At 42.3% G+C, this 20,726-nt stretch overlaps 1 protein-coding gene across 1 annotated transcript in view; it reads left to right on the top strand.

Moving 5' to 3' along the window:
• itga2.2 (integrin, alpha 2 (CD49B, alpha 2 subunit of VLA-2 receptor), tandem duplicate 2) overlaps positions 1–20,726 on the top strand; it is a 146,894-nt gene that overhangs the window by 119,413 nt on the left and 6,755 nt on the right. The window contains exons 21-27 of the mRNA XM_055633986.1: positions 7–96; positions 1,722–1,798; positions 1,899–1,988; positions 4,162–4,264; positions 10,976–11,086; positions 17,088–17,198; positions 17,904–18,017. Of these exons, the coding sequence (XP_055489961.1) occupies positions 7–96; positions 1,722–1,798; positions 1,899–1,988; positions 4,162–4,264; positions 10,976–11,086; positions 17,088–17,198; positions 17,904–18,017 (696 nt within the window). The remainder of the gene's footprint in view (positions 1–6; positions 97–1,721; positions 1,799–1,898; positions 1,989–4,161; positions 4,265–10,975; positions 11,087–17,087; positions 17,199–17,903; positions 18,018–20,726) is intronic.

Here is a 20,726-nt window from a genome sequence, read left to right on the forward strand (position 1 = left end):
TGACAGGTTGATAATGTTCAAGTTCCATGTATAATTGTAGACCCACAATCAATATCTTGTGACATTGGGCACCCATTATTGCGAGGAGGAGATAAGGTGAGTTATTTTTAGGTTGTTTGTAATTTCTTTAGTACCGCACAAATTAAATTAAAAATAATTAATGATTTTTGAGCATATTGATTGACCAACTAGATGCCAGCCATCAGATATCCTGGAGAAATAATACTTCAGGGTCAGGTTGAAAACTTTTTAATCAAACAATATCATTTAGAATTCAGAATCATACTGTAGATACATAGATACTGTACATAGACAATAGGTACAGGAGTAGGCCATTCGGTCCTTCGAGCCAGCACCACCATTCAATGTAATCACGGCTGATCATCGACAATCAGTACCCTGTTCCTGCCTTCCTCCCATATCCCTTGATTCCACTATCTCTAAGAGCTCTATCTAACTCCTTTTTTAATACATTCAGTGTCGGCCTCCACTGCCTTCTGAGGCAGAGAATTCCACAAATTCACAACTCTCTGGGTGAAAACGTTTTTCGTTATCTCAGTTCTAAATGGCCTACCCCTTACTCTTATTAATATGTAAACCTTTGTAGTCATAGTCTTACAGAAAAGACACGCGCCCTTCAGTCCAACTCTTCTATGCTGACCAAGATGCCCCATCTAAGTTATTCTCATTCACTTGCATTTAGCCCATATTCCATAAACGCTTTCCTATTCATGTATCTGTCCAAGTATCTTTTAAATGCTGTATTCATATCTGCTTCAACTACCTCCTCTAGCAGCTTGTTTCATATACCCCTGAGTAAAAGAGTTTCCATCACATTTTGATTAAATATTGTCCCAAATATTGTCTTAAACCTACATCCTCTGGTTTTTGATTCCCCTACTATGGATAAAATACTCTATGTGTTCACCCTATTTATTCCCATCATTGTTTTATACACCTCCATAAGATCATCCGTCAATTTTCTGTGCTCTAAGAGATAAAGTCACAGCCTAACCAAACTTTCTCTGCAGTTCAGGCTTTCCAATTCTGGCAACATCCTCATAAATTTTCTCCATACTCTATCCAGCTAGGGTGACCAAAAATGGAACAAAATACTCTGTGCAGCTTCACCAACCTCTTGTACAATTGTAACATTATGGCCCAACTTCTATACTCTGTAGATAGATACAAAAAGCTGGAGTAACTCAACAGGTCAGAGAGCATCTTTGGAGAAAAGGAATATAAAATGTTTCGGGTCGAGACCCTTTTTCAGATTGAGAGTCGGAAGAGTATCTTGACTGATGAAGGCCAGTGTACCAAAATCCTTCATCACCCCTCTGCCTAACATTACCTATGCTTTCAGGGAACAATGTACCTGCTCTGCTAGATCCCTCTGCTCTGCAACTCTCCCCTTGGCCCCACCATTCACTGTGAATACCCTGCCCTGATGAAAGGTCATCAAATCTCTCACAATTCATGAAATGTTCTTTAGTCTAAAATTATCCTCATGCCTAATCCTAGGTTACTGTAATTGCTTGGTCAAAATGTGTGTCATTGTTGCATTTTTCCTGTGATTAAATATGCCAAAGAAAAGCTCAACTTAGCTCAAGAAAACGAAACGGCATTTCGTTTGGACCTCAAAGGGTCCAAATGACAATTAAATTGACTCTTGACTGTTGACTCAAATTAAATATATTGCCTCACTTTTCATCCGTTGATAGGTCAATTTTGTTGTCAATTTTGACTTTAACTTTGAAGAACCAAGGAGAGATACATTTGTGATATTCCACGCTGTAAGGTATACATTTTAAATTATAATACAAATAATTCACAATTAAAAAATATATATATTTCTTCTATGTTTCTATTTTTAATAACACAGCTACTTTACTTCATAGTGACAGTATTGAGCGCCCAGAAACTGAGTTCAACAATAAAGGAAGAGTTGATTTCACCATACAGTACGATGCTGAAATTCTCTTCTCAAGGTATGGAGGGGATTTGGGGATTGCGAGTTTCAGCCTTGCACTAATTAAAATTAGTTGTTCAAGTATCAATGGATACTTTGGATATTTACACAGAGAGTGGGAATCTGTGGAATTCTCTGCCACAGAAGGTAGTTGAGGCCAGTTCATTGGCTATATTTAAGAGGGGAGTTAGATGTGGCCCTTGTGGCTAAAGGGATCAGGGGGTATGGAGAGAAGGCAGGGATGGGATACTGAGTTGGATGATCAGCCATGATCATATTGAATGGCGGTGCAGGCTCGAAGGGCCGAATGGCCTACTCCTGCACCTATTTTCTATGTTTCTATGAAGCAATTGCTTGTCAATTTTCATGGCCAGCCAGGCTTAAAGTAACAGAAAGTAATGTCTGATAGCTACGGGGAGGTTACATGGAAAAAAAAAAAAATCTTTTTTTTCCTGTATGTCATTTTCCAAAGTAAATGTTCAGTGGTTCGCTAGAGTCCTCAATTAAAATTACGTTATAACCAAACTGGTTCACGTGATGCAGATAGTGTACCCTGATTCTTCATTCACGTTATTTCCGATTTATATTATGTGTTATAGTAGAAACACCTGTATTATTCATCACGTTATTCTCTTCCAACATTCTGCTCAGTTAGTTAAATGATCTCCATTCGCCTTTTAACAGAACATCTAAATCAACAGCTTATGTTCCATACACCAAATATTCATCAAAATTATCAATATGTAATGGGAAACAACTTGTTTTATTGTTCCACCATTGCTGTTAACCTTTCCACAGCCTCTGTGAAGTTAATGTAGGTCATTTTATTTACTGCAGCACAGTGGCGCAGCGGTAGAGTTGCTGCCTCACAGCACCAGAGACCTGGGTTTGATCCTGACCATGGGTGCTGTCTGTGTGGAGTTTGCACATCTACTGTTTGTTGCATCTCCATTAACAGTAATGCACTAAGGGTGATCATCTGTTTGATCACAGACAACCATTAAAATAAAGTTTCTCGCACAAAAATATGTTTTTTAATGTAAACTGACTGAATTAAATCAAATAAGAAGGTCAGCTCACCTTCTACCAGCAGACCATTTTGTTCATAAATCTCAATGAGCCTGAAAACTGTGAGAAATGAGTATTCCACAGTTCAACCAAAAGCAACTAACAAACAGACAACAGGGCAGACAATCATGGGGAGGTCCATCACAAGTGCTGCCACCCAGACAGTACAGTGACTCAGCTAGTGGAACTGCTGCCTCACAGGGCCAGAGTCCTGGGTTCGATCCTGACCTTGGGTGCTGTCTGTGTGGAGTTTGCACATTCTCCATGTGGGTTTCCTCCAGGTGTTCTCCTGGATTCCTCCCGTATCCCAAAAATGTACAGATTTGTAGATTAATTGGCCTCTGTAAATTACCCTCGAGTGAGTCGGGAGTGGATGCGACTGTGGGATAACATAAATAATATGAACAATTAATCAATGGTCAGCGAGGACTCGGTGGGCCTAAGAGCCTGTTTACATGCTGTATCTCTAAAATAAAAAATAAAACTCGGTGGGCCAAAGGACCTGTTTACATGCTGTATCTCTAAAATAAAAACTAAAACTGCACAACAATTTAAGTTGCTAATACACATCTCATGATGGTTGGCTGCACATCCATGATCTGCTGTGGACAATTTAAGCTATTTGTGTTTGAATGTTGAAATCCCATATGCTAATAAATGACCTAATATGACTTAAACAGCATAACATTAAATATTTTAAAGGAAAAGTCGACTTTAAGGGTTGAATAGCTCACCCTTTCTCATTTCATATGTTTCTCTGTTTCTTTAAAATATTGATCAAAAGGTGATGAATGAATGTGGCTGGCACAATTGCACAGCGAGTAGAGCGGTTGCGTACATTTCCCAAGAACCAATCTTGATCTTCAGTGCTGTCTGTGCGGAGTTTGCACGTTCTCCTGGAATGTATCGGCATAAATTTCCCCTGGGTTTCCTGCTTTCCCATATCCTAAAAATGTATCAGTTGATCGGAAAATGGATCGAATAGAAAAATGGGATTAATGTAGAATTAGTCAAGACGGACTTGGTGGGCTGGACAGTTTTTCTGCTGTATCTCTCTGTGATTTCATGATATTTTGTAGCATGACTGCATACGCCACCAGTGTTAATTGTTTTTGAATTTACAGAGCTACCAACATACATTTCTATGAAGTCCATCCTGATAAAGTCATTCCAGATATAATCAATGACTTTAAGGATATTGGTCCAGAATATATTATTACACTCAAAGTAAGTTTTGTTGTTTCTTGCAGCGTATTGCACATTGAATGCCCGTTTCACATCAAGTTTCTACACTCCTCCCTTTCCATTAGGGGCGGAATATACCTGTCAATTAAACAGGGACACAGTCGTGACCTTTCAAATACTTTAATTTATCTTCACTTTAGTCGCCCCTACATACAAATTAAATTCCAATGTATGAAAATACATTAATTCCTACGAATGGCAGAATTAGTTTCCCCTCCCTCTCCCTCTCCCTCCCCCACTCTCCCCTCCGCTCACTCTCCCTCCTTCCCCCCCCCCCACTCCCTATCTCCCTCCACTTTTAGTCATTGTTCTTTATTATCAGTCTTATATGCTTTTGTTGTCAATCATGACAATACTGTGGAGACATGGTTAGCATTCTGAGTCACACATACTACGAAGAGCTGGTCATCCACTGCCATAAGCAGGGCTGGAAGATTAGATTAGATTATTTAATGACCACACAGTCAAGCTGGTGGAATTCAGGTTCAGTACAGGATGTTATACAATAGGCTGATAGGCTGATTCCCGTCAAACATAACATAAAAACACAACAACATACAGTATACTGTACATGCACGAGGTGGCTGTGTGATGTTGTCATAGGGTGTTCAGAATTCGAATTGCATGTGGATAGAAACTGTTTTTAAATCGTGATGTTTTGGCGGGCAGTGAGCTGTAGCGCCTTCCTGACGGCAGCAGGTGGAAGATGTGGTGAGCTGGGTGGGAGGGATCAGAAATGATTTTCTTCACCCTTGACACGGACCGTTTGTGATTGAGTGATTCTATTGATGGGAGGGGAGTGCTGGTGATTTTGGATGCTTTGTTAACAATGCTCTGTAGTTGACAGATGCAGTATAATGTGGATAAATGTGAGGTTATCCATTTTGGTGGCAAAAACGGGAAAGCAGACTATTATCTAAATGGTGGCCGATTGGGAAAGGGGGAGATGCAGCGAGACCTGGGTGTCATGGTACACCAGTCATTGAAGGTAGGCATGCAGGTGCAGCAGGCAGTAAAGAAGGCGAATGGTATGTTAGCTTTCATTGCAAAAGGATTTGAGTATAGGAGCAGGGAGGTTCTACTGCAGTTGTACAGGGTCTTGGTGAGACCACACCTGGAGTATTGCGTACAGTTTTGGTCTCCAAATCTGAGGAAGGACATTATTGCCATAGAGGGAGTGCAGAGACGGTTCACCAGACTGATTCCTGGGATATCAGGACTGTCTTATGAAGAAAGACTGGATAGACTTGGTTTATACTCTCTAGAATTTAGGAGATTGAGAGGGGATCTTATAGAAACTTACAAAATTCTTCAGGGGTTGGACAGGCTAGATGCAGGAAGATTCGAAGGGCCGAATGGCCTACTCCTGCACCTAATTTCTATGTTTCTATGTTTCTATTACGGGAGTGAGTGTCTAAACTGCTGTACCAGACCAGATTGATGAAACATAGAAACATAGAAATTAGGTACAGGAGTAGGCCATTCGGCCCTTTGAGCCTGCACCGCCATTCAATATGATCATGGCTGATCATCCAACTCAGTATCCCGTACCTGCCTTCTCTCCATACCCCCTGATCCCCTTAGCCACAAGGGCCACATCTAACTCCCTCTTAAATATAGCCAATGAACTGGCCTCAACTACCCTCTGTGGCAGAGAGTTCCAGAGATTCACCACTCTCTGTGTGAAAAAAGTTCTTCTCATCTCGGTTTTAAAGGATTTCCCCTTATCCTTAAAGTGAGCATGCTTTGGATGATGGCTGTGTAAAACCGGATTAGGAGATGTTTCCTCACTCTGAACTTCCTGAGCTGGCGGAGAAAGAAAAGTCTTTGGTTGGCTTTTTTATAAATGTGATCTGAATTGATTGTCCATTTGAGGTTATTGCTTATATGAGTGCCAAGAAACTTGAATGGCAAGGTGTATGCCCATCGAGGTTGGCTGCAGAGGTTTTGCAGGGCCGGTCGCTCTACAAAGCCTTGAGTGCACTGGGCATCAACGGAATGGAGAGGAGAAGAGCCATCAAGAACACCACAAGAGGGCGACAGATAGCACAATGGGCTAAGAGTTCGGCTGGCGACCGGAAGGTAGCCGGTTCAAATCCCGCTTGGAGTGCATACTGTCGTTGTGTCCTTGGGCAAGACACTTCACCCACCTTTGCCTGTAATGGAATGTACGGCGGCAGGCGCGGGCACACCGCGACGCCCTGTGTCTCCCTTTCAAGGGAGATGCTAAAAATGCATTTCGTTGTCTCTGTACTGTACACTGACAATGACAATAAATTGAATCATTTCATTTCATTTCATTTCATTTCATTTCAAGAGGCAGCGGAGAAGGCCTCGAGATTGCTCTGGATCAAGAGGAGGTCAATGGGGAGAAGCGAATGCCACCCTAACACAAACCCTGGTCTGATCAACCATGCTGGGTCGCCTGGGTGAGGGTGTCTGATGTTGAAAGATCAGATACACCCAATGACCCCAGGTTACATCACTGATGATGTGTTCAGGAGCATCGATAGATGTATTTTTATCAATGTGAATCTTTCAATTTACGGACAAAATTAACATATGACCATTGGTTAAAATAGAACCTGTTCATTATCCAAGGACATCTTCAGGTACCTTGTAAGAAGGGTCTTGATCCGAAATGTCGTCTATTCCTTCTCTCCATAGATGCCAACTCACCCGTTGAGTTTCTCCAGCATTTTTGTCTAACTTGTAAAATGTACCTCTCTATTTCACTTTCCCATAACAATCGTTTGGCCCCAAATAATGAAGAATATGCTCAAATCAGGATGGGCAGTTTCAAGGGGAAAGTAGCTTCACGAGTGGGTCCTATGTCATTGCTCAGTGCTGAAGATACAGGAGAGGCCGCAGGTGAATTAAATTGGATAAATTGTTGCCGTGTATCCAGTTGATAGGATATAAAACATCACTGATGCAGGAACTTGAGAACAGCCAGTGCTGAATATGCTATCATGTAAGAAGGTAGACAAATCTCCAGGCATTTAGATGAACAAGGGCTGATTAGGGATAGGTAGCATGGTTTAGTGCATGGGAAGTCGTGTCTCACAAATCTGATTGAGGTTTATGAAGACGTGACCAAAAATGTATTGTATTCAGTTCTGGGCACCATGTTATAGGAAAGATGTTGTCAAGCTGGAAAGGGTACAGAAAATATTGATGAGGATGTTCCCAGGACTAGAGGGTCTGAGTTATAGGCAGAGGTTGAGTAGACTGGGATTCTATTCTTTGGAGCGTAAGATGACGGGTGATCGTAGAGGTGTATCAGATTAAGAGAGGAACCGTTATCGGGTGGCGCCGTGAGCGGCAGTCTTGTCAGCAGCATGTTCGTCCTTTTGACTATTTTTGATTTTTAGTATGTCTAAATGTATGTTTTAGTGTGGGGGTAGTGACGGGGGAATAGGGGAAACCGTTTTGCAGTCACTTACCTCGATGGAGATACGACTTTTCTCTTTGTCGCATCTTCACCCCCCTCGCGGCCTAATAACTGGATTGGTGCAGCCTTTCTCGGAGACCGGCCCAGAGCTTCAACGGCAGGCGCGGCGTGAACTTTAACATCGTGGAGTGGGGCACTCCTGTGCCTTGGATCGCCAGAAGAAATGCGCCGCCCGCCGGCTTGCAGACTATAACATTGTGACTATAACATTGTCAGTCTGTGGAGCTTCTAGCCGCGGGCGCGGTGTGGACTTTCCATCGCGAAGTTAGGGATCCCTTGCCGCGGATCACCAGAAGAAGTGCTCCGACCTGTGGCCTATAACATCGTGAAGCTGTGGTCTCTGGTAAGAAAGTGGCCGGGAATCCGGAGAAAGTCAGGAACTCCAAGCCGCAGAGTGTGTGTTCTGATCCAACTCGACGTCAGATTTTCGAACATCCCGACGAGCGGGCTTGTACATTAGACCATCCGTAGCGGTGACTACGGAGGGTTCATGGTCCCGACAACGGTGGACAAAGGAAGAAAATTGACTGAACATTATTGCCTTCAATCACAGTGAAAAATGTTGATTCTACTGCGATGGATGTTCATGTTGTATTCTATTGTGTATTGTGTTCTTTTTGATTATAGGGCTGCATGGTTAGTCAAATTTCACTGCACCTTAATTGGTGCATGTGACAAATAAATGTGAACTTGATCATGAATAGATCAGGAAGATGCACAGAGTAGGTGAATCGAGGACCAGAGGACATAGGTTTAAGGTGAAAGGGAAAAGATTTAATAGGAATCTGAGAGGTAACTTTTTCACACAAAGGATAGTGGATGTGTGGAACAAGCTGTCTGAGGAGGTAGTAGAGGCTGGGACTATCCCAACATTTAAGAAGCAGTTAGTCAGGTACATGGATAGGACAGGATTGGAAGGAAATGGACCAAATGCTGGCAGGTGGGACTAGTGTAGCTGGGACATGTTGGCCAGTGTGGGCAAGTTGGGCAGAAGAGCCTGTTTCCACACTGTGTCACTCTATGATGTACCTCAGGCACCGGATAGGAATTCTGCGGTGCTTTTGAGTGAACCAATGCAGAAGATATGCTATGTTTAAAAGTCAATCGGATAGACACTTAAATAGGCAAAGCATGGAACGATATGGTTCTAATAAAGACAATTGGGATCACTGCCGATAAGAAAAAATGTTGCCGAAAACCAAAAATGCTGACAAAGGGAGCGTTTCTGTGTTCATAAGTTCACAAGTTATAGGAGTAGAATTAGGCCATTCGGCCCATCGAGTCTACTCCACCATTCAATTATTGCTGATCTCTGCCTCCGAATCCCATTTTCCTGCCTTCTACCCATAACCCTTGACACCGGTTCTAATCAAGAATTTGTCTATCTCTGCCTTACAAATATGTACTGACCTAGCCTCCACAGCCTTCTGCAGAGGCTCCCCTTCTGAGTTTCGCAGATTAACTACCCTCTGACTAACGAAGTTCCACCTCACTCATCTCCGTTCTAAAAGAGCGCCCTTTAATTCTGAGGCTATGACCTCTGGTCCTAGACTCTCCCACCAGTGGAAACATCCTTTCTACATCCACTCTATGCCTTTCATTATTCTGTAAGGTTCAATGAGGTCCCCCCTCAACCTTCTAAACTCCAGCGAGTACAGGCCCACTACTGTCAAACACTCATCATATGCTAACCCACTCATTCCTGGAATCATTCTTGTAAACCTCCTCTGGACCCTCTCCAGAGCTAACACATCCTTCCTCAGATATGGGGCCCCAATTTGCTCAAAGTACTCCAAATGTGGCCTGACCAGTGCCTTATAGAGCCTCAGCATTACATCTCTGATTTTGTATACAAGCCCTCTTGAAATAAATGATAGCATTGAATTTACCTTCCTTACTACAGACTTGCGACTATTCGACTTGCATAATTAAATTTTTGGAAGTCCTGCACCAGAACTCCCATCCCTTTGCACCTATGATTTCTGGATTCTCTCTCCATTCATAAAATAATCTACACCTTTATTCTTATTACCAAAATGCATGATTCTACACTTTGCTATACTGAATTTAATCTGCCATTTCTCTGCCCACTCTCCTAACCTGCCCAAGTTCTTCTGCAGAGTCCTTGCTTCCTCTACTCCGCCTGCCCCTCCACCTATCTTAGCGTCATCTGCAAACTTGGCCACAAAACCTTCAATCCCCTTATATAAATTATTATTATACAATGTGAAGAGAAGGGGTCCCAGCACTGACCCTTGCAGAACTCCACTAGTCACTGGCAGCCAACCTGACAAAACACCTTTTATTGCAACTCTTTGCCTTCTGCCATTTAGCTAACCCACTATCCATGCTAGTATCTTCCCTTTAATACCATGGGCTCTCATCTTCCCTAGCAGCCTGTCGTGTGGCAACTTATCGAAGACCTTCTGAAAATCTAGGTATACAACATCTACAGTCTCCCCTTTGTCTGTCCTGCTATTAACTTCCTCAAAGAACTCCAGCAGATTCATCAGGCAAGGTCTTCCCTTTACAAAACCATGCTGACTTCGGCCTATTTTATCATGAACTTCCAAGTACTGCGTAACCTCATCCTTTATAATAGACTCTAAAATCTTAGCACCTTTCCTAGCACCTTCTCCTTAGTAATCGTCACTCCACTAACTTCAACCGCCAGACTCTCTAGGGTTGCAGGCACACTGCTGGAGCTTTCCACTGTAAGGACTGATGCAAAAATGTTATTCCCCGACCATTTCTTGATTTCCTGTTATCACTTCTGCATCATTCTCCAACAGCCCAACGAACACTCTTGCCTCTTTTTTACTCTTTATATATCCGTAGACACGATTGCTGTACTCTTTTATATTATTGGCTAGCTTACATTCGTACTTCATCTTTTCTCTCCGTATTGCCCTTTTAGCCTTTTCTGTTGTACAACTCGATGAATCTATGCTGAGATTTAAGTGACTAAGATTATGATTTGAAGTATGTTCTCCATGCTGCTGCTATATCTTTGGTGCTGTGCTAACTGGATAAGTTGAACCACCCCGATGAGTGTAAACCTTAACCCCCCACCCCAAGATGTTCCTATGGATACTGCTTGCATTGAAATGTCTGTCCACATCTGATGAATTCTAGCAAATTCCAAGAAATGAAGCAATACTATTTTAAAAGTTACACGTGAATGGATGCATGCATTATAATTGGGAATGCAATTAATCCACAAATGTTTTATTTTATAGATCAACACTGGACTTTTTCCTGTTCAGACTGCCATTGTTACTGTTAAAATACCAGTAACCACAAAAGACAACAGTCAACTTTTGTACCTCACTGGAGTAAACACAATTCCGGTACGTCATGTTCATAATTCTCATGTATCATGTACCATAATATTCTTTAACAGTATTAACATTCTTCCTGTGGCAGCTTCAATTCAAGTCTTGATTGTAGATCAAAGCAAAGAGAAGAAAGTAGTCACTACCTATTGCAGCTAATGAACTTCCATGTACTTTGAGAAAAAGTATATAATTAACAATACTAATATTTTGACCTCAGTGAGAATGCAGTTAAGAAAGATGTATATTGAGGAGGCAAATCAAAATTTCCATTTTGCAACTTCATCTAGAGTCAAAACTAACTTCATCAGATTGATTCCTGAGATAACAAAGGTATTTCACAAGAAAAGATTGTTCAAAATGGGCCAGTAGGCTTTGAAATGTAGAAAATTGAGAGGTGACCTCAGTGGAAACATTCTGAATGGATTTAACAGATTAGATGCAATAAGACTTTTCACTTGGGGGTAGGGGGGGGGGGGGGGGAAGAAGTCTGGAACCAGCAAATTTTGATGATATTTGGTGATGGGGAAGAACAAATAAGATCTAATAAAGCTGAGCCAACTTCAATTGTGCCAGCATCTCTTACCATTGAGTAAATGTATTTTCTAGTTATGTCCCGCCAGCCGTATGTACAGTAGATTAGATGTATGTAAAATTGTATAAATTCTTGCACATCTTCACCAATTGAATAAATGTTTGTGCATACATTTTGTATCTTTCTGTTGTTTCAGTTGCTCGTAACATTTATTTCTTATATGGCCCAATGTTTTTACAAGAAAGGAGAGGAATGAGTAAAAGTGGATGGACAAAAAATGCTGGAGTAACTCAGTGGGTCAGGCTGCATCTCTGGAGGGAGCAGGTGATATTTTGGGTTGGAACCCTTCTTCAGACTGTCCATGTTCTCCAGATATGCTCATGGCATGTTTACTCATGGCACCATGGGTGGCTCTGCGGCACATGAGGGGGGGAAAAAGAGTGGAAGGGCAATAGTAATAGGGGATTCAATTGTCAGGGGAATAGATAGGCGTTTCTGCGGCCGCAAAAGAGACTCCAGGATGGTATGTTGCCTCCCTGGTGCAAGGGTCAGGGATGTCACTGAACGGCTGCAGAACATTCTGGAGGGGGAGGGTGAACAGCCAGTTGTCGTGGTGCATATTGGCACCAACGATATAGGTAAAAAAAGGGATGAGGTCCTAAAGGATGAATTTAGGGAGCTAGGAGATAAGCTTAAAAGTAGGACCTCAAAGGTAATAATCTCTGGATTACTACCAGTACCACGGGCCAGTCAGAGCAGAAATAGGAGGATATTGCAGATGAATACGTGGCTTGAAAAATGGTGCAAGGGGGAGGGATTCAAATTTTTAGGGCATTGGAACCAGTTCTGGGGGAAGTGGGACCAGTACAAACAGGACGGTCTGCACCTGGAATGGAATGGAACCAATGTCCTTGGGGAGGTGTTTGCTACTGCTGTCGGGGAGGATTTAAACTAATGTGGCAGGGGGATGGGTACAAGAGCAGAGGGGCAGGGGGGTGTAAAATGAAGGTAGAAGCAATAGGTAGCAAGGTGAAAAGTAAAAGTGGCAGGCAGACAAAACCAGGGCAAAAATCAAAAAAGGGCCACTTTTCAACATAATTGTATAAGGGGTAAGAGCGTTGTAAAAACAAGCCTGAAGGCTTTGTGTCTCAATGCAAGGAGTATTCGTAATAAGGTGGATGAGTTGAACGTGCAGATAGCCATTAATGATTATGATATAGTTGGGATCACGGAGACATGGCTCCAGGGTGACCAAGGCTGGGAGCTGAACATCCCGGGATATTCAATATTCAGGAGGGATAGAGAGAAAGGAAAAGGAGGTGGGGTAGTCTTGCTGGTTAGAGAGGAGATTAACGCAATGGAAAGGAAGGACATTAGTTTGGAGGATGTGGAATCGGTATGGGTAGAGCTGCGAAACAATAAGGGGCAGAAAACGCTGGTGGGTGTTGTGTACAGGCCACCTAACAGTAGTAGTGAAGTTGGGGATGGCATCAAACAGGAAATTAGAAATGCTTGCGACAAAGGCAAAGCAGTTATAATGGGTGACTTCAATCTACATATAGATTGGGTGAATCAAACTGGCAGGGGTGCTGAGGAAGAGGATTTCTTGGAATGTATACGGGATAGTTATCTAAACCAACATGTAGAGGAACCAACGAGAGAGCTGGCTATTTTAGACTGGGTATTGAGTAATGAGGAAGGGTTAGTTAGTAGTCTTGTTGTGCGTGGCCCCTTGGGCAAGAGTGACCATAATATGGTTGAGTTCTTCATTAGGATGGAGAGTGACATTGTTAATTCAGAAACAATGGTTTTGAACTTACAGAAAGGTAACTTTGAGGGTATGAGACGTGAATTGGCCAAGATTGACTGGCAAGTAATTCTAAAAGGGTTGACGGTGGATATGCAATGGAAGGCATTTAAAGACTGCATGGATGAACTACAAAAATTGTTCATCCCAGTTTGGCAAAAGAATAAATCAGGGAAGGTAGAGCATCCATGGATAACAAGGGAAATCAGGGATAGTATCAAAGCAAATGATGATGCGTACAAACTAGCCAGAAAAAAGCAGCATACCGGAGGACTGGGAGAAATTCAGAGACCAGCAGAGGAGGACGAAGGGCTTAATTAGAAAAGGAAAAATGGATTATGAAAGAAAACTGGCAGTGAACATAAAATCTGACTGCAAAAGTTTTTATAGATATGTGAAAAGAAAGAGATTAGTTAAAACAAATGTAGGTCCCTTGCAGTCAGAAACAGGTGAGTTGATCATGGGGAACCAGGATATGGCGGACCAATTGAATAACTACTTTGGTTCCGTCTTCACTAAGGAAGACATAAATGATCTGCCGGAAATAGCAGGGGCCCGCGGGTCAAAGGAGGTGGAGGAAATGAGTGAAATCCAGGTTAGTCGGGAAGTGGTGTTGGGTAAATTGAATGGATTAAAGGCCGATAAATCCCCAGGGCCAGATAGGCTGCATCCCAGAGTACTTAAGGAAGTAGCTCCAGAAATAGTGGATGCATTAGTAATAATCTTTCAAAACTCCTTAGATTCTGGAGTAGTTCCAGAGGATTGGCGGGTAGCAAACGTAACCCCACTTTTTAAGAAGGGAGGGAGAGAGAAAACGGGGAATTACAGACCAGTTAGCCTAACATCGGTAGTGGGGAAACTGCTAGAGTCAGTTATTAAAGATGGGATAGCAGCACATTTAGAAAGTGGTGAAATCATTGGACAAAGTCAGCATGGATTTACGAAAGGTAAATCATGTCTGACGAATCTTATAGAATTTTTCGAGGATGTAACTAGTAGCGTGGATAGGGGAGAACCAGTGGATGGTGTATCTGGACTTCCAGAAGGCTTTCGACAAGGTCCCACATAAGAGATTAGTATACAAACTTAAAGCACATGGCATTGGGGGTTCAGTATTGATGTGGATAGAGAACTGGCTGGCAAACAGGAAGCAAAGAGTAGGAGTAAACGGGTCCTTTTCACAATGGCAGGCAGTGACTAGTGGGGTACCGCAAGGCTCAGTACTGGGACCCCAGCTATTTACAATATATATTAATGATCTGGATGAGGGAATTGAAGGCAATATCTCCAAGTTTGCGGATGACACTAAGCTGGGGGGCAGTGTTAGGTGTGAGGAGGATGCTAGGAGACTGCAAGGTGACTTGGATAGGCTGGGTGAGTGGGCAAATGTTTGGCAGATGCAGTTTAATGTGGATAAATGTGAGGTTATCCATTTTGGTGGCAAAAACGGGAAAGCAGATTATTATCTAAACGGTGGCCGATTGGGAAAGGGGGAGATGCAGCGAGACCTGGGTGTCATGGTACACCAGTCATTGAAGGTAGGCATGCAGGTGCAGCAGGCAGTAAAGAAAGCGAATGGCATGTTGGCTTTCATAGCAAGAGGATTTGAGTATAGGAGCAGGGAGGTTCTACTGCAGTTGTATAGGGTCTTGGTGAGACCACACCTGGAGTATTGCGTGCAGTTTTGGTCTCCAAATCTGAGGAAGGACATTATTGCCATAGAGGGAGTGCAGAGAAGGTTCACCAGACTGATTCCTGGGATGTCAGGACTGTCTTATGAAGAAAGACTGGATAGACTTGGTTTATACTCTCTAGAGTTTAGGAGATTGAGAGGGGATCTTATAGAAACTTACAAAATTCTTAAGGGGTTGGACAGGCTAGATGCAGGAAGATTGTTTCCGATGTTGGGGAAGTCCAGGACAAGGGGTCACAGCTTAAGGATAAGGGGGAAATCCTTTAAAACCGAGATGAGGAGAACTTTTTTCACACAGAGAGTGGTGAATCTCTGGAACTCTCTGCCACAGAGGGTAGTTGAGGCCAGTTCATTGGCTATATTTAAGAGGGAGTTAGATGTGGCCCTTGTGGCCAAGGGGATCAGAGGGTATGGAGAAAAGGCAGGTACGGGATACTGAGTTGGATGATCAGCCATGATCATATTAAATGGCGGTGCAGGCTCGAAGGGCCGAATGGCCTACTCCTGCACCTAATTTCTATGTTTCTATGCTGCTTATCCCGCTAAGTTACTCCAGCAATTTGTGTCTATCTTTGGTGTAAATCAGCATCTGCATTTCCTTCCTACACATAAGTAAAGGGGGAACTGTCCGGGTGAGGTTGAAAAAGTGTAAGAATGGAAGAGAAGGCAGTTGTGGAAGTGGGCACTAAAGGAGGGAGTGGAGCAGGATAGAGGCATGTGAGGGAGGGCCAAGGAAGAGAATATAGCTAGAAACATAGAAAATAGGTGCAGGAGTAAGCAATTCAGGCCCATCCGAGCCTTCAATATGATCATGGCTGATCATCCAACTCAGTATCCTGTACCTGCCTTTTCACCATACCCCCTGATCCCTTTAGCCACAAGGGCCACATCTAACTCCCTCTTAAACATAGCCAATGAACTGGCCTCAACTACCTTCTGTGGCAGAGAATTCCACAGATTCACCACTCTCTGTGAAAAATGTTTTTCTCATCTCGGTCCTAAAAGACTTCCCCCTTATCCTTAAACTGTGACCCCTTGTTCTGGACTTCCCCAACATCAGGAACAATCTTCCTACTGAGTACCTTCAATCTTCCTACATCTAGCCTGTCCAACCCCTTAAGAATTTTGTAAGTTTCTATAAGATCCCCCCTCAATCTTCTAAATTCTAATGAGTACAAGCCGAGTCTATCCAGTCTTTCTTCATATGAAAGTCCTGACATCCCAGGAATCAATCTGGTGAACCTTCTCTGTACTCCCTCTATGGCAAGAATGTATTTCCTCAGATTAGGAGACCAAAACTGTACGCAATACTCCAGGTGTGGTCTCGCCAAGACTCTGTACAACTGCAGTAGAACCTCCCTGCTCCTATAGATATATGTATGTCCATTTGTCTACATTTGCAAGTATGTACATATGCAAATCTGCGTAAATGTTTTCCAATCAACTTGGGTCCCTCTGTGATGGTACCATGACACACTCTCATAAAGCCTTTGTAGTAGCTAGGGTGTAATGATCATGCCATATCAAAATAATTCAATAATTCTTCTTCTCTTCAAACCTGAAGGAATGTTCAACAAATGAAGACAGTAGTCATCTATCTTATTTTCTGGTTAAAATAACTCATCTGCTGTTATTAATTGGATTGGTCATAGGGAATCCCTTGAGAATTAGCTGGCTGGGAGCAGAGTGAATTTACCTACTGATTACAGACATTGCTTTGTGTTGGGAATAAGAATTGCTAACCTTATCTGCTAAAGAAAATTTAGCATTCAAGAAAACCGTCTGATCTGAAACGATCAAACTAATTCGTACATTTATTGCAACAATATAACAATTAAACCATAGGTCCCAAACATCATCATTATTTAATTATTTTTTACATATTACCTTTCACATTGGAGACTAACATTGAGTGAATAAAGATTGTTACTACTATTTGATCGTTCATTTTAGAGATCTTCTGTTTCTAAAATAATTTCAGGAGAGCAACTTCATATGTCATTTAAAAGAACAAGTCGACAAACTGAACATCAAACACACGCCTTATTCTGCAACTTTTACAAAGGAAAGCCTCCAGAAAGTAAAAGATTTGGTAAGATGACATCCTATTACTAAACTTACTATTCTTCGGTTGATGTTTGGCTAGATTTAGAAACACTGGAATGCACTGACGATTACGGCAGTTCTATCGAGAACTGCCAAAGGAGAAATGCAGTATGTCCCCGGCTATCATGCCAAAGCAGTCCAGGAGCATTCAACAAGTTGCTAAATTGAGGGGCCAAATGAACCATATCTGTACCCTCAGCCTCATGCCAGTCAGAGCTGACTCATCTATATAGGTGGAGTTGCCATGTGTCACTGGAAAAATAAATGTAATTGTCATTTGTCTATTTTCCTTTATTCACTATATTTATATATTTAATAAAGTAATGACAATTTTCTATATTTTAATATAGATTTGTTACACTATTATTCCAAATAAGATGTAATCTCTCTTATTTCTTTCTCTACAACTTTTTTCACCCGTGATTGGTGTAGTTTGCACCAATGCAACTCATGGAAAGGCGGCGTTGATGATGCCACCAGTGCATTAGTAGCTGTATAGTCGCAACAAACCCCTGTGGCCAAGGGAGGTGGCAACTGGGTGGTAAAGTTAGATCAGTGCCAATTAGCCGCATCCCCTTGGTTTAATCAAAACAAATCACTTTTTTTTCTGGTGATTAAGGGATTAGAAAATATTCATGAATGAAAATAGTCTTGCATAATCTTACTAGGCCAATTTTATCTATTCTTGTAGAACTGCGAAAATACCAACTGTGAAAGTTTTGATTGCACAATCAACAACCTTGCAAAGAACAAAGAATATTTAATTAATATTACCACCAGAATCTGGGAGGGTACATTTATGAATGTAAGTATCAGTAATAATTTCATTTTTACAAATATGTTTTATCCTAAGTGTGGTCACATAATTGGAATAGCATTTCAGTTTAGTTTAGTTTATTGTCACGTGTACCAAGGTACATTAAAAAGCTTTTTATTGCGAGCTGTCCACTCAGCGAAAAGACTGTACAAGATTATAATCGAGCCGTCCACAGTGTACAGATAAAACCAACTTCCCTGGACAGGAATCGAACCCAGGCTGCTGCGGGGAACCTGCTGAACCACTAACCCTAGACCACCATCGATATCTCAGAATCACCTAACATTAGCCTTGTCGAAGATAAGTCCCTGAAATTCCTGCAAAATGTTGCACAAAGTATTTCCCTGCTACGTAATGGTAAATCAGGTGGACCCCAGCAAGACTCTAGACCATTATATCTAATTCAGCAAGTTGATCATATGGTTTTAAAGTTGTTGTAAACTGGGTTTATTCAGCTTACATTTCTTGAGGCGTAAAAAACAAGTTGTGCATAATATCAGCAATGTCTTCCCAAAGGAGGGGAGGGAGGAGAACAAAGGAGGAGATGGCGGGGATAATTTATAACTTTGTCAACACCATATAGAGTTACAGAGTGATACAGTGTCGAACCAGGCCCTTCGGCCCAACTCGCCCACACCGGCCAACAATGTCTCAGCTACACTAGTCCCACTTGCCAGCGCTTGGTCCCTCCAAACCTGTCCTATCCGTTTACCAGTCTAACTGTTTCGTAAATGATGGGAGAGTCTCAGCCTCAACTACCTCCTCTGGCAGCTTGTTCTATACTCCCACCACCCTTTGTGTGAAAAAGTTACCCCTCGGATTCCTATTAAATCTTTTCCCCTTCACCTTGAACCTATAGCCTCTGGTCCTCAATTCCACAACTCTTGGCAAAAGACTCCGTACATCTACACAATCTATTCCTCTCATGATTTTGTATACCTCTATAAGATCTCCCCTCATCCTACTGTGCTCCATGGATTAGAGACCCCGTCTACTCAACATCTAGTCCTGGCAACATCCTCATGAATCTGTTCTGAACCCTTTCCAAGCTTGACAATATCCTTCCTACTACATGGTGCCCAGAACTGAACACAATGTTCTAAATGCAGTTTCACCAACGTCTCATAAAACTGCAACATGACCTCCCTACTTCTTTTCTCAATACTCTGACTGATGATGGCCAAAGTGCCAAAAGCCTTTTTGACCACCTTATCTAACTGCGACTCAACCTTCAAGGAACCATGCACTTGTACTCCTAGGTCCCTCTGCTCTACAACACTACCCAAAGGCCTACCATTTACTGTGTAGGTCCTGCCCTTGTTCAACGTCCCAAAATGCAACACCTCACACTTATCTGTACTAAATTCCATTAACCATTCCTCTGCCCAGCCTGACCAATCGATCCAGATTCTGTTGCAATCGTTCACAACCATCTTCACTATCTGCACTAACTTTTGTATCATCAGCAAAGTTGCTAATCTTGCCCTGTATGTTCTCATCCAAATCATTGATGTAGATGACAAACAGTAACGTGCCCGGCACCAAAACCCTGAGGCACACCACTAGTCACAGGCCTCCATTCTGAGAAGCAACCTTCCACCATCACCCTCTCCTTCCTTCCATAGAGCCAATTTGCCATCCATTCAGCTATCTCTCCTTGGATCCCATGCGATCTAACCTTCCAGAGCAGCCTACCATGGGGAACCTTGTCGAACGCCTTACTGAAGTCCATGTACACAGCTCTGCCCTCATCAATCTTTTTGGTCACGTATGTGGTGACTATTTGCATACCTTTGGTATACAAGGAACGAATTTCGCAGTGCCTTGTCACATGTGACAATAAAGTATTCCATCCATTAAAAGAGCTTTAAAAATGGCAGTATTCAAGCTCTGATGAAATGCAGTAACTATTGCATTGATAGTGAAGTCAGTCCTGCCAGTGATTGTGACCAAAGATTTACAAATCTCTGTCTCTTTAATAATGCACATTAATTGTCTGCCAAGAAATTAATATTCAGACAAAAATAGAATGCTGTAATTCATAATCTTATGTATGATTATTAGTCCTTTATAATTACTTTGCCATATATTTTTCTTGGTCTCTGTGGAGCAATCAGGAGGACATCAATTAGTTATTTCCTCCAAAACCCATGGCATTGATTCTAAATAAGCAATTCTATCAACCTATCTGCTAAAATGAATCACTCAGCCAAGATTCAGCAGTAAATTCCTATGTAGTTTGGCTTCGTACTGCCTTTGAACAAGGCTCCAGGGGAGAAAAAGGTCAACTTAGTGGAACATTTCATTCTATACAATAAAAATTTGCCAGATAAGGAAATGTTGTTGAGCCCACCACTTTGTACATCGAGTGACAGTATAAATTCAAGATATCAATAAAGATGCTCATTGCAGAGCCTATTTAGGTTAGTTTAGAAACAGGCCCTTCAGCCCACCGAGTCTGCGCCGCCCAGCGATCCCCACACACTTACACTATACTACACACACTAGGGACAATTTACAATTAGACCAAACCTTACGATCCTTTGGAGTATGTGTGGAAACCGGACATCCCGGCGAAAACCTACGCAGGTCACGGGGAGATCTTGGCACTGTCACTGTACAGCCAGCACCCATAGCCAGGATCGAACCCAGGTCTCTGGCGCTGTAAATCTCCCTCTGTGCCACTGTTCCACCCCG

The sequence above is a fragment of the Leucoraja erinacea genome, chromosome 1 (assembly GCF_028641065.1).
Source record: "Leucoraja erinacea ecotype New England chromosome 1, Leri_hhj_1, whole genome shotgun sequence".
Classification (NCBI taxonomy): domain Eukaryota; kingdom Metazoa; phylum Chordata; class Chondrichthyes; order Rajiformes; family Rajidae; genus Leucoraja; species Leucoraja erinaceus.